Source organism: Salvelinus sp. IW2-2015, linkage group LG2 (assembly GCF_002910315.2).
Source record: "Salvelinus sp. IW2-2015 linkage group LG2, ASM291031v2, whole genome shotgun sequence".
NCBI lineage: Eukaryota > Metazoa > Chordata > Actinopteri > Salmoniformes > Salmonidae > Salvelinus > Salvelinus sp. IW2-2015.
Genome location: NC_036839.1, coordinates 38835904 through 38849332, shown reverse-complemented (window position 1 = coordinate 38849332; position 13429 = coordinate 38835904). Strand labels below are relative to the sequence as shown.

Genomic DNA, 13429 nt, shown 5'->3' with positions numbered 1-13429 from the left:
TGTTAAGTATAGTTGACGATCCCTGCCGTTTACTGTGGTTGGCAGTGCACAATGCCCTCTTGCACCCCCAAGTAGAATGAAACTAAAACCACACCGAGATTTGTCTCGACAACATTTCTGAAGAAGCGAAACCGGATGCCCAGCCAACACGGAATTTCGAAGTGGCGGACTGACAACGGAGGTTGGCGCGAACAATTTTCTGATTTTGGGAAGTTGTTGCGAAAGAAAATACACGAACACCTACAGGATGGGTACCGATCAACATGGTAAGAAAGTCCAATGCGTACTTTGTCAAACGTCCGAGGAAAATCGGACAACTGGACCGCTATCAACGAAAGGTTCTGTCACCGCTCACCAGAACTGCTTGGTAAGATTAAAAGCTCTATTGCTGCGACCTGTTATTGAAACTACGCGGGTAATTTAGCTTTGGTTGAAGATGTTGGTACTGATAGGCTAGTAAAGAGAACTAAAACGAGTTAACAGGGTTTTCCAAACTCGGTGCACGTTTGCGTTTTTGCGCCAGCACTCGAGGTCCCCCAAGGGATCGTTTTGGTGTATTCCCTATACACTACACAGCTGATTAAAGTAATCATCAAGATTTGGTCATTTGAATCAGCTGTGTAGTGTTACGACCGAGTTTGGGAAACACTGAGCTAACAAGCTGTGGTAAACCCAGTTGACAGTGGGGCCACAGGGTTTCTAAACCCAGAGGTGCAACATCGCGAGAGTTCCGGGAACGTTTGCGGAATATACCGGTTTAGGAAGTGCGCGCTCTGGACGTTCGTAAATTCAGAGCATTGTCAGAATGTCCATTCGTAAATTCAGAGCGCACACTTCTCAATTCTAAAGCACAACATAGATTCGAGCCAGTGTCTTAGTTGAACATTTTGTTGCTCCAACCTCGTGAAAGTGACACATTTACATTTTTGTAAAAAAACAACTTCATATCGAAGGAGTGCCTTTGATTTGACAGCGTGCACATGACCGTTATGCCTTTGCTAGACAACGTCGCCATGACAATGCCTACAAGTGTGATCGAGGGATTTCTATTGGAGGAGCAGTTTTAGCCCATCTTCATACTGTACTGTTTTTGGTGGGGCACTATTTGGGCATGGTTACGATAGGAGACCACTAAAGAAGGACACCTTTACAGATTAGATAGGCTGCATGTGTAACGGATGTGAAATGGCTAGCTAGTTAGCGGGTACGCGCTAATAGCGTTTCAATCAGTTACGTCACTTGCTCTGAAACCTAGAAGTAGTGGTTCCCCTTGCTCTGCAAGGGCCGCGGCTTTTGTGGGGCGATGGGTAACGATGCTTCGTGGGTGTCAGTTGTTAATGTGTGCAGAGGGCCCCTGGTTCGCGCCCGAGTCGGGGCGAGGGGACGCCATAAAGTTACACTGTTACACATGGCTTTGTGGTTTACTTTCCCATTTAAATTCTCAATGCAGTTAGCACTAGGCAAAGGTCTTCTCTGGCCTAGGTTGGAGATGTGGGCCAGTTATTTGGGGGTAATACTGAACGATTAACCGAAATATTTTTTTTGTTATTAAATAACGGAGGTCGATTCCATTTAGTTCGTTTTATTTTTTTTGTGATCCCAACGCGCTTTTTCTCTAGAGAAATCAAATCATTCATGAGAGAAATCATGTCAAGAACGATGTGGGACGCTGGGCGAAAGGGAGTTTTCATTAAACAAATATTCAACCTAGTTCAGTGCAAACGTAATAATTAACTACAATGACCATAATCCATTGGGCCTGTTTTTTTCCGTTTCGTAATTAGTTCAACAGCCACAAAGTCATAAATCCCTCCTACATTAGGTCGGATGCTCGTAGATCGCATGAGAGAGGAATGTACACAACAACGACGAGATAGAGGGGTAGACAGTTTGAAAGTATTCCTCGTCATCTTTGAAGAACTAGTCAAACGATATAGTCAGACAACTCTGCAGCTAGCCTAGCTAAATAGRGTGGCTAAAGACAGGACAGTACGGGGAGTACAGAGAAAGGTCAAATCAAATTTGATTTGTCAAATGTGCCAAATACAACAGGTGTAGGTAGACCTTACCATGAAATGCTTACTTAAAAGCCCTTAATCAACAATGTAGTTTCAAGAAAATAGATTTAAGAAAATAAACTTAAGTAAAACAATAACGAGGCTATATATAACCTTAGGGGTTAACAGTACCGAGTCAATGTGCTGGGGTACAGGATAGTCAAGGTTATTTGTATATGTAGGTAGGGGTAAAGTGACTATGCATGGATAATAAACAGCGAGTAGCAGCAGTGTGAAAACAAATGGGGGGAGTGTCAATGTAAATAGTCCAGGTGCCTATTTGATTATTTGTTCAGCAGTCTTATGGCTTGGGGGTAGAAGGAGCCTTTTGGACCTAGACTTGGCGCTCCAGTACCGCTTGCCATGCAATAGCAGAGAGAACAGTTTCGCTTGGGTGGCTGGAGTCTTTTTAACATTTATTTGGGCTTTCCTCTGACACCGACTAGCATAGAGGCGCTGGATGGCAGGAAGCTTGGCCCCAGTGATGTACTGGGCCGTACGCACTACCCTCTGTAGCGCCCTATGGTCGGATGCTGAACAGTTTACATACCAGGCAGTGATGCAACTGGTCAGGATGCCCTCAATGGTGCAGCTGTAGAACTTTTTGAGGATCTGGGGACCCATGCCAAATGTTTTCAGTCTCCTGAGGGGTAATAGACATTGTCATGCCCTCTTCACGACTGTCTTGGTGTGTTTTGACCATGATAGTTTGTTGGTGATGTGGACACCAAGGAACTTGAAGCTCTCGACCTGCTCCACTACAGCCCTGTTGATGTTAATGGGGGCCTGTTTGGCCCTCCTTTTCCTGTTGTTGACGATCAGCTCTTTTGTCTTGCTCACGTTGAGGGAGAGGTTGTTGTCCTGGCACCACACTTCCAGCCTATAGGCTGTCTCGTCGGTGATCAGGCCTACCACCGTTGTGTCGTCAGCAAACTTAATGATGGTGTTTGAGTCGTGCTTGGCCACGCAGTCRTGGGTAACAGGGAGTGCAGGAGGGGACTAAGCGAGCACCCCTGAGGGGCCCCCGTGTTGAGGATCAGCGTGGCAGATGTGTTGTTACCTATCCTTACCACCTGGGGGCGGCTCATCAGGAAGTCCACGATCCAGTGACAGAGGAAGGTGTTCAGTCCCAGGGTTCTTAGCTTAGTGATGAGCTTTGTCGGCACTATGGTGTTGAACGCTGAGCTGTAGTCAATGAACAGCATTCACACACAGGTGTTCCTTTTGTCCAGGTGGGAAAGGGCAGTGTGGAGTACAATTGAGATTGCGTCATCTGTGGATATGTTGGGGCGCTATGCGAATTGGAGTGGGTCTAGGGTTTCTGGGATAATGGTGTTGATGTGAGCCATGACCAGCCTTTCAAAGCACTTCATGGCTACAGATGGAAGTGTGACGGGGCGGTAGTCATTTAGGCAGGTTACCTTAGTGTTCTTGGGCACAGGGACTATGGTGGTCTTCTTGAAACATGTAGGTATTACAGACTCGGTCAGGGAGTTGACAGTTGACAGTTGGTCCRCGCATGCTCTAAGTACACGTCCTGGTAATCCGTCTGGCCCTGCGGCCTTGCGAATGTTGACCTGGCTAAAGTTCTTGCTCACATCGGCTACGGAGAGCTGTTTGGCTGCTACTGTCTGAGCAGAGATGAGATGACTTTAAGGAATTCAAAATAAAGTAATAAAAAAAGTAATATACAAAACTGAAACAATGTATTATTTCATAGTAATTTCCTATTCTATTTATGTCTACCCCAGGGTTTCCCCAAACTCGGTCCTGGGTGTCCCCCAACTGCTCCCCAGAGGCATAGCGGTCTAAGGCACTGCATCTCAGTGCTACAGACCCTGGTTTAATCCCTGGCAGTATCACAACTGGCCATGATCGGGAGTCCCATAGGGCAGTGCACAATTGGCCCAGCATCGCCCGGGTTAGGGGATGGTTTGGCTGGGGTAGGCTGTCATTGTAAATAAGAATTTGTTCTTAACTGTCTTGCCTAGTTAAATAAAGGTTAAATAAATAAAAAATTGTGCTGAGCGATTACAGTGCTTTTCTAGGTCGTTTTGGTTAGACCAGAGTTTCCCAAACTCGGTCCTGGGGCCCCCACTGGGTGCACGTTTAGTTATTTGCCCTAGCACCACACAGCTGATTCAAATAACCAACTAGGACCGAGTTTGGAAACCCTGCATTAGGGGAAAAAATACTCATCAGCAGAGCGGGGAGAAAATCCCCCACCCCAAAACATCTTCCCGCGGCCTTACATGCCTTATGAGTTTAGTACAACTATCATACCCAATCAGAACCCCCAAAATAACTTTTTTCCATTGTTTGTTTGTAAACAATGTAATTGTAAACACACACTGAATGGCTTCAAAACATGGTTAAAACTAATGTTGATCTCATGGATGGTCAGTCCTCCCATCTGTGAATTTGATTGTTTACCTAACATTTAGACCTATTATGTCTTTTATTTGTATTTGTATTTTTGGGGGGAGATACGTGTTATGTAACCACTCAAACTCATAGATGCAAGGACTGACCATCTATGATAATCCCAGATTGTTGTTTGAATCCCAGATTGCCTCTTTAACTCTCTGCTCTTCCATGTGTTGTCTGAATTGCAGCTGTATTCCTCAGGGATTATTTGCCAGAATTCGCCAGAGTTTGACGACCTGTTTGGTTTCTCTGTGGAAGACGTCCTTATCGAGTTGAAAAGGGGAAACAGACTGGTGAGGTTATTTTATTGTTTCCCTTGGTTGTTTGAAGGTTGTTTGAAGGAATTAAGTCTGTTTTCGTCAGATCCTCTAGTTATGTATTATGTTTAGTTATCTAATGTAGCCATTACAAAACAAACTGTTGCTTACTGTACTTTTTGTCCTACCCAGATTTGTTACAGATGTAAGAGGAAGGGTGCCACGGTGGGATGTGAGGTGAAACGCTGTAAGAAGTCCTACCACTACCCCTGCGCTGTGCGAGATGGGGCCCAAAACTTCGATGACCATAGAGAAGAGAAGTTTACGTAAGTGCAAGGCACAACGTCTTTTCTTTCTAAACAACTGTGAAATATATTTTTCAACTTCATTGCAAATGAGAGGTGGTTCTCACTGACCAATTTAAAGGGATACTTCAGGATTTTGGCAATGAAGCCCTTTATTTATTTAGTTGAAATTTTGCAGGATGAATTCTTTTGAGATGCACCATCTTGTTTTCAAGTGTCCAAATGAAAARGGCAAAAACAAACAAACAATAATTATCTACTTCCCCAGTCAGATKAACTTGTGGATGCCATTTTTATCTCTCTGCGTGCAGGTGGAAGTTGCATACTAGGGTTAGCGCAATGCGCTACCATAGACTTTCAGTCATTGCGCTAACGATAGTTAGCATTGGCTCACGAAACTACCTCTAACGTCCTTCATACTGGATGCAGAGACATACAAATGGCATCCATGAGTTCATCTGACTCTGGGGAAGTAGATAAAGGTCATGAGCATGTTATTAAATGGGTCTCTATGACTGTCTCTGTGTTTTACAGGTTGTACTGTCAGAAGCATAATCTGGAGATAGCAGGTGAGGTGGCTGGTTCATGCCTAGGGGCTACCTGAGGACCTGTTAATATAGTAGTCATCAATTGATTTGTTCATCCCAATATCCATCTGGATGTGTTTAGTTGATTTAAATACCTATTAGTCAATCAGGGCAAATCTTCCTGGCTTTGTACACAAACACGCAGCCTCTGCCGGTCCAGCTGGCAGGTCCAGCTGGTAGGTCCAGTAAGTTATTGAGGTGTTTCTTTGACATGTTGATGAGGGATGTTTCTGTCTCAACACAGCAACCAATGAAACAGTGAGTAGAGCTTTGTCTTTCAACGGTGATTCAGACACAGCGATGAACAACAATGGAGAAACGTCACCCAAGGTCTGTATTCCACTGACTGAACTGTAATAACACACATACAGGACAATTGTGGAATGGATAGTTAATAGCTAGGCCTATATATGACTRATTACCTGGTCACTATCCCTGTCCGCTGGCCATCATTGAACTACATCATCCAGCTAAATTCTAAGAAGCAAATACAAATAAATGAATCAATTTCCGTTCCCATTTCCAGTTGTTTTGTCTGGTCTGTGAGAGGAAAGAGGAAAGCCTCAGTCTAGAACACATGGATAGTGGCATTGACAAGTGAGTATGAGGAGGTGTTTTTCATTCCAAAACAACATCTTTGCTCCTTGATTTCTATCATTAATGTCAGTACAGTGCTTTATTATGTWGTTGTGAGAGCCTGGCATGTCTGTCTCTGTCACCTAGGTTGTATTGTGAAAAGCATAAACCACAGTCGTTGCAGAAAGAGCTGAAAGGTAAGTCATTTGTCTCCAAWKACTCACATCAACATAGACTTGACTTCTCCTTTGGTTGTGTTTCCCTGTAGTTTAAAGATCAGATTTATCATGTAGAAATGTMTGTTTCMATTGTAAAGGACTTGATGCAGTGGCAGGACCCTCATCTTCCCATAGTGACTCCAACATGTCTACTAAACGACGGCAGAAACAAACACCCAAGGTGTGTATTTAGCTGTTGAGAATGGATGTATGTCTGCAGTTAAGAAAGTCATGGAACATGCTCATGTAATCATATATGATAATATAGTGAACCGTAATCTCTTTGCTTTTGCTGTTGAAACAGAGACGATTGAGCTGCTCTAGCACGTGAGTATGGGATTCTGTATGTTGAAGTTGGGTGATCTGTTTCTTTGATGCTGACCTGCCCTGTTCTGTTTCGCTTTTTGAGTGCATGTAGCTTTATTAACATTCTTTGCTGTCAAAAAGTTAAATATGTCTCTTTAATTCTCTGGGCACTATTTTTCTGAAAAAGTAAGTTGTTACTTTTTCTGTCACAGACCGGAAGTGAAATCATCAAAAAAGTCCAGAAAGGGAAGCAAGAGTATTCAGGACGATTTCTCAAACTCAGGTTACTTTATTCTTCCAGTAGGATCCCTTTTCATTATCTTGATTATTGTCGATTTATATTTATACTGAACAAAAATGTAAACGCAACAATTTCAAACATTTTACTGAGTTACAGTTCATATAAGGAAATCAGTCAATTGAAATAAGTTCATTAGGCCCTAATCTATGGATTTCACATGACTGGGCAGATGTGCAGCCATGGGTGGGCCAGGGAGAGCATAGGCCCACCCACTGGGGAGCCAGGCCCAGCCAATCAGAATGGGTTTTCCCCCACAAAAGGGCTTTATTACAGACAGAAATACTCCTCAGTTTYATCAGCTGTCCCAGTGGCTGGTCTCAGACGATCCCACAGGTGATGAAGCCAGATGTGGAGGTCCTGGGCTGGTGTGGTTACACGTGGTCTGTGATTGTGAGGCCGGTTGGATGTACTGCCAAATTCTCTAAAATGACGTTGGAGGGGGCTTATGGCAGAGAATTAACATTAAATTCTCTGGCAACAGCTCTTGTGGACATTCCTGCAGTCAGCGTGCCAATTGCACACTCCCTCAAAACTTGCTACAGTGCTACAGATACACTTGCTACAGAGACATCTGTAGCATTGTGTTGTGTGACAAAACTGCAAATTTTAGTGGCCTTTTATTGTCCCCAGCACAAGCTGCACCTGTGTAATGATCATGCTGTTTAATCAGCTTCTTGATATWCCACACCTGTCGGCTGGATGGATTATCTTGGCAAAAGAGAAATGCTCACTAACAGGGATGCAAACACATATGTGCAAGAAATATGAGAGAAATAAGCTTTTTGTGCATATGGAACATTTATGGGATCTTTTATCTCGAGAAACACTTTACATGTTGCATTTATATTTTTGTTCAATATAGTTTTTACAAAGACGAGTGTTACATTGCATTAATTAGTATTTGTGTATGTTCTGTAACAGACGGAGATGTGAATGGAATTGACATGGAGTTAGCCCCTTTGGAGTCTGATCTAGAAGACGGTGTGTTCTCTGAACACAGGTAATGATGATGGTGCTCCAGTCTGGTATCAATAAAACTACTTTCAATGGTGGCAGTGCATGTTTAGTCTGATGGGTATGAAAACCCAATCATGAGACATGTAATCTTTTCAGTGTTGAGGCGGTTCCTGTGTAGGCCAAATATTCTAGAAAGGGAGGGAGGGAGATAACAGTTGCCTGCCTCTGTATTGTACAGTGACGTTAGAAAAATAATATTTCTCTCTACATCCCAGAAATCATGCTGAGGCTCTCACCACAGGTAAAACATGTCAGAGTACACACACACAGCATATTGCCAGGAGGTTTAATATCAAACCTGATAATAACAAAACCACTGTGGTTTTCCTCAGGATGTCAGCCAGAACCTGAAAACAGAGACGATAGCGATGGGGACCATACAGTCATAGACTCAGTGAGTTACACAACTCTGACTATTCTTGTCCAACACTTCCTGTGGCATTACTGTGTCTCTATCCTKGTCCTAAACTATTGGTTTGATCATTACTGTGTCTCTATCCTGGTCCTAAACTATTGGTTTGATCATTACTGTGTCTCTATCCTGGTCCTAAACTATTGGTTTGATCATTACTGTGTCTCTATCCTGGTCCTAAACTATTGGTTTGATCATTACTGTGTCTCTATCCTGGTCCTAAACTATTGGTTTGATCATTACTGTGTCGCTATCCTGGTCCTAAACCATTGGTTTGATCATTACCGTGTCTCTATCCTGGTCCTAAACCATTGGTTTGATCATTACTGTGTCTCTATCCTGGTCCTAAACTATCGGTTTGATCATTACCGTGTCTCTATCCTGGTCCTAAACTATTGGTTTGATCATTACTGTATCTCTATATTGGATGCTGAGTCTCAGAGTCTGTTGCTGCCTGTGATGCTGTGTGTGGCGTCTGAAGAACCCTCTCAGGATACAAACATCTCAGGTAACTACTCACCTCCTACACTCCTTACTATCCCTACTTATCAGTTTAGTCTTGGAAAAGCTTTGATAATGCAGACATTTTTTGTCCTCTCTCCTCTCAGTGTGCAGTTCTCAGCCGTGTTCTGCGGCTAGTCCTGGTTCACCTGTCCTCTCTGGACATGGCAGCTCTCTCACACTTGGTCCCATATCATCCGTCCACTCTGGTCCACTCAATGTCACCAACACACCTACTCGTACCAGTCCACCCGTCCCCCCTGATTGCTGTTTCACCCCTGTGTCCTCTCCACACTCTGTCTCCAATCGTCCTCCGGCTGGGCCCGGAGGCCTGGGTTCACCTATTGCTTCTGGCTCTGACTCTGCAGCCAGCAGAGTGTTCTGGGGAAGGTGTAACGAAGCAGGCTGTACACAGTCCATCTTCACCACCTTCTTCTCTGACATGGTCAGCATCTCCAATAGGATCCTGTCGGATAAGGCCAGTCAGGAGGGTGAGTGGCACGGTTGGGTTGTATAAAATAAAACCAATGAATCCATGTTGGGAGCATATTGTCAGAATCAGTGACTTTGTTTCTCGCTCTCAGATTATGATCTCTCTCTGAGAGTGATGGAGGCTTCTGGAAAATTATCACAGATGCTCTCAGAGCAGGAGAGAGGTGAGAATTGGTGGTTTAATTACTGGTGTACAGGAGTTTTCATAGCATTGTGTGAATGTTAAGGCTTCTTATTTTTTTAAAGCTTGTGAAATCTAAATCTAATGTATTCTCCCCCTTTGTTCAGAGTTTAAGAAGAAGCAAATGGAGTTACAGAGAGCTACGGCAGCCATAAGGGATGCCAGGTCAGCCCTGAAGAGATAGGCAGCCCTGCCAGATCAACTACAACCCCCATAATCCACCTTCCCCCATTCAGTTCATTGGCATCACAAGATTTTATGGAGTGCATTATGCAGCCATATTGAGAATTTGTTTTCACGTAGTTCCACTTTCTTACCTTGTCAATATTATAATACCCCCCCCAAAAAAGTTCTGTTGTTGTTTATACTGTATGTTCAACCTCCGAGACCCAATTATGAAACAAGAGACTGCCGTTTTGCTTGCCAGTAACAAAAGGATGTTTTAACTTTAAACAATATATATTTTTATATAAATAGGTCCCAAAAAGTGTTGCTATTGTGTTGATAGCAAGTATACTAAACATTAAGAACACCTTCTCTTTCCATGACATAGACTGACCAGGTGAAATCTATAATCCCTTATTGATGTCACTTGTTAAATCCACTTCAATCAGTGTAGATGAAGGGGAGGAGACAGGTTAAAGAAGGATGTTTTAGCCTTGTGACATGGATTGTGTATGTGTACCATTCAGAGGGTGAATGGACATGACAAACGATTTAAGTCCCTTTAAACGGGTATGGTAGTAGGTGCCAATCATACTGGTTTGTGTCAAGAACTGCAGCACTGCTGGGTTTTTCACACTCAACAGTTTCCCGTGTGTATCAAGAATCGTCAACCACCAAAAGGACAGCCAGCTTTACACTACTATGGAGTCAACATGGGCCAACATCCCTGTGAAACTCCTTCGACACCTTGTAGAGTCCATGCCCTGATGAATTGAGGCTGTTCTGAGAGCAATGGGGGGATGCAACTCAATATTAAGGTGTTCCAAATGTTTAGTATACTCAGTGTATATTTGTATGTGAAATCGTTGCATTGCGTAGTACCTCAAAGCATTCATTTTTATATCCCGGACTGAAATGTTTAACGTCTTCTGTACTTAGAACTTCTTATAATCTACATGATTAGGGTTCAGAGTTATTCCTAAATCATATGGGTAGGAACAACTTGCATGTGTCTAATTGCTCATCCACTTTTCTTTTAACTGCACTGTTACATGTTTGCACACTTTTTATTAATTCAGCAATAAATGAAGAATCAAACTTGTCTGTGGCAGATTAGAGTTTCCCTTATTCTGAGGTAATAAACACCACACTTGGATTTGAACCATGAACCTTCTGCATGGCAACCGGCATATTATGCCCTCCACCCTCACTATTACATCATGCTGTAAGCTATGGTCTAAAGTACTTAAGTCGTTTTTGCGGTATCTTTACTATTGATATTTTTGCCAACTTTTACTTTACTACATTCCTAAAGAAAATGTACTTTTTACTCCATTTTCCCTGATACCTAAAAGTACTCGTTACATTTTGAATGCTTAGCAGGACAGGAAAATTGTCTAATTCACATACTTATCAAGAGAACATCCCTAATGTCTCTGATCTGACGGACTCACTAAACACAAACGCTTTGTTTGTAAATTATGCCTGAGTGTTGGAGTGTGCCCCTGGCTATCTCTCCAAAAACATAAATGGTGCTGTTTGCTTTGCTTAATAAGGAATTAGAACTGGTTTATACTTTTGATACTTAAGTACATTTTAGCAATTCCATTTACTTTTGAAACTTAAGTATATATAAAATCAAATACCTTTAGACTTTTACTCAAGTAGTATTTTACTGGGTGACTTTCACTTGTCATTTTCTATTAAGTCATCTTTACTTTTACTCAAGTATGACAATTGGGTACTTTTTCCACCACTGTAACCACTGGTCCCGTGTGGCTCAGTTGGTAGAGCATGGYGCTTGCAACGCCAGGGTTGTGGGTTCATTCCCCACGGGGGGACCAGGATGAATATGTATGAACTTTCCAATTTGTAAGTCGCTCTGGATAAGAGCGTGGATAAGAGCGTCTGCTAAATGACTTAAATGTAATGTAATGTAAGCCTGGTGTTTAGGCCAATCAGATAAGCTCTGAAAAAGATCTGATGTGATTGGTCAAAAGAACAATTAGTGAAAAAATATACAAATTGGGCTTCCTGTCCAAACACAATGCAATCCACGCTCGTACTTTGATTGGGATTCAATCATGTTTGTAGACAAGCAGCTTTCAAAGGCAAAGTTACCGTGTTCCAGGACATTGGATTAAAGGTCAAYGCTGCATATGTCGGTTCATTTGGAAACTACTGGAAGTCAAGTGCACTATTTTAGCATAGTTTCAGATTGCCTGCCTTTATTAGGCTATTGTGAAAACAGGTATACCTTTAAGAAAGGACATCAACAAGATTAGTTTTATAAAAAAAAAATTACTCACCTGGGGTGTTTTCAGTTGGATTAAACGTTTGCTGCGTTGAGTGACGGTTTGTACGGAAGGAATCCTTTCCCCAAAACGTTCTTCAACGTTCTTGAACAGACTTTGGAGTCTGTGTCATGTCATTGTCATAGTTATGTCATAGTCATGTCGTGGTCGTAGTCATGTCATTGTCATGTCGTAGTCATGTCATTGTCATGTCATAGTTATGTCAATAAATGACTGATTGTTGGAATGGAATCATAACTGGAACCTGACACTCGTATTTACTGACACTCGTATGTCAGTAAATATATCTACAAATGATTTTTAATAAGCATAATAAAAATAGGCAATTATAATATTCCTGTACAGCTGAGATACAGTATAGTGCATACATTACTGAAAAGTAACAATACCTTACGTCTGAAATAATCTGTAACATCTTTCAACACAGGCTGAAAATACTGCATCCAATAACTCAGCCAACCCAATGTTCTCCGGGAACTCTGGCATGGTTCAAATTCACCCCCCTGCACAGTGTTTTGTTGTTGCACTTTTTAGGAATGATGTGATTTCATGTGGTCCACAGATGTATCGCAGAAGATCCGTGTTATATCTCAATTGAAATTTAAAGGCAATGTTCCCGACGTGTGCTCAACTATGCCTCAACTTGGCTTAGATTAATGACAACATGTAAACTATATTGAAAAAAATACATTTTCACAATGAGTACTTGTCGCAATTACAGCGTTACAGTTGTTGGTTAGCTAGCTAGCGAATTTTTWGCCATATTAGCATTGACATGAAATCAGTCAAAACACCTAAAAACAACACATGGCATAAAACTAGCCAAAACGAACCAGGTACGATTCCGCCCATGGCAGCTTCGTGTCRTTGTCGCTAGCTAGTTGACCGTTCAGAATCATCACAAAGCACGGCTTCATCGATGCGTGCGCAGAATTTTCATGATGTTGTCGGCACAATCGGAAATTACCTTTTAACCTTTCACTGCTACCAAACCCGGATCCGGGAGCACMCCCCACAGTAAAAAAGCTGACTAGCATAGCATAGCATAGCGTCACAAGTAAATACAAGCATCTAAATATCATTAAATCACAAGTCCAAGACACCAGATGAAAGATACAGATCTTGTGAATCCAGCCATCATTTCTGATTTWAAAAATGTTTTACAGGGAAGACACAATATGTAAATCTATTAGCTAACCACGATAGCAAAAGACACAACTTTTTTTTCTCCACCATTTTTTTCCTGCATGGGCAGCTATCACAATTTCGACTAAATAAAGATATATATATATAGCCACTAACCAAGAAACAA

At 42.3% G+C, this 13429-nt stretch overlaps 1 protein-coding gene across 3 annotated transcripts; it reads left to right on the top strand.

Annotated features, from left to right (window-relative positions):
- The first annotated feature begins 122 nt into the window (after positions 1-122).
- phf11 (PHD finger protein 11) lies at positions 123-9845 on the top strand. Of its 3 annotated transcripts, none has more exons than XM_070448979.1 (17): positions 123-367; positions 4673-4777; positions 4934-5067; positions 5581-5615; positions 5878-5963; positions 6160-6230; positions 6357-6406; positions 6526-6608; positions 6732-6754; positions 6946-7016; positions 7956-8034; positions 8267-8292; positions 8384-8446; positions 8891-8971; positions 9072-9455; positions 9549-9620; positions 9745-9845. In XM_070448979.1, the coding sequence occupies exons 1-17, from the start codon at positions 248-250 to the stop codon at positions 9819-9821; spliced, it is 1560 nt and encodes a 519-aa protein (XP_070305080.1). In that variant the 5' UTR covers positions 123-247; the 3' UTR covers positions 9822-9845. The 3 variants fall into 3 exon arrangements, with proteins under 3 accessions (XP_070305080.1, XP_023866082.1, XP_023866072.1); XM_024010314.2 differs by having other exon boundaries at positions 157-367; positions 8384-8445; positions 8905-8971; XM_024010304.2 differs by having other exon boundaries at positions 157-367; positions 8384-8445; positions 8899-8971.
- The last annotated feature ends 3584 nt before the right edge of the window (positions 9846-13429 follow it).

Bases quoted from the DNA above. Each gene is read 5' to 3' on its own strand.
- phf11 (XM_070448979.1), top strand. From the start codon at position 248: ATGGGTACCGATCAACATGGTAAGAAAGTCCAATGCGTACTTTGTCAA. The intron at 5,068-5,580 runs GTAAGTGCAAGG...TGTGTTTTACAG, and splicing joins CATAGAGAAGAGAAGTTTAC to GTTGTACTGTCAGAAGCATA. The intron at 9,621-9,744 runs GTGAGAATTGGT...CCCTTTGTTCAG, and splicing joins GCTCTCAGAGCAGGAGAGAG to AGTTTAAGAAGAAGCAAATG.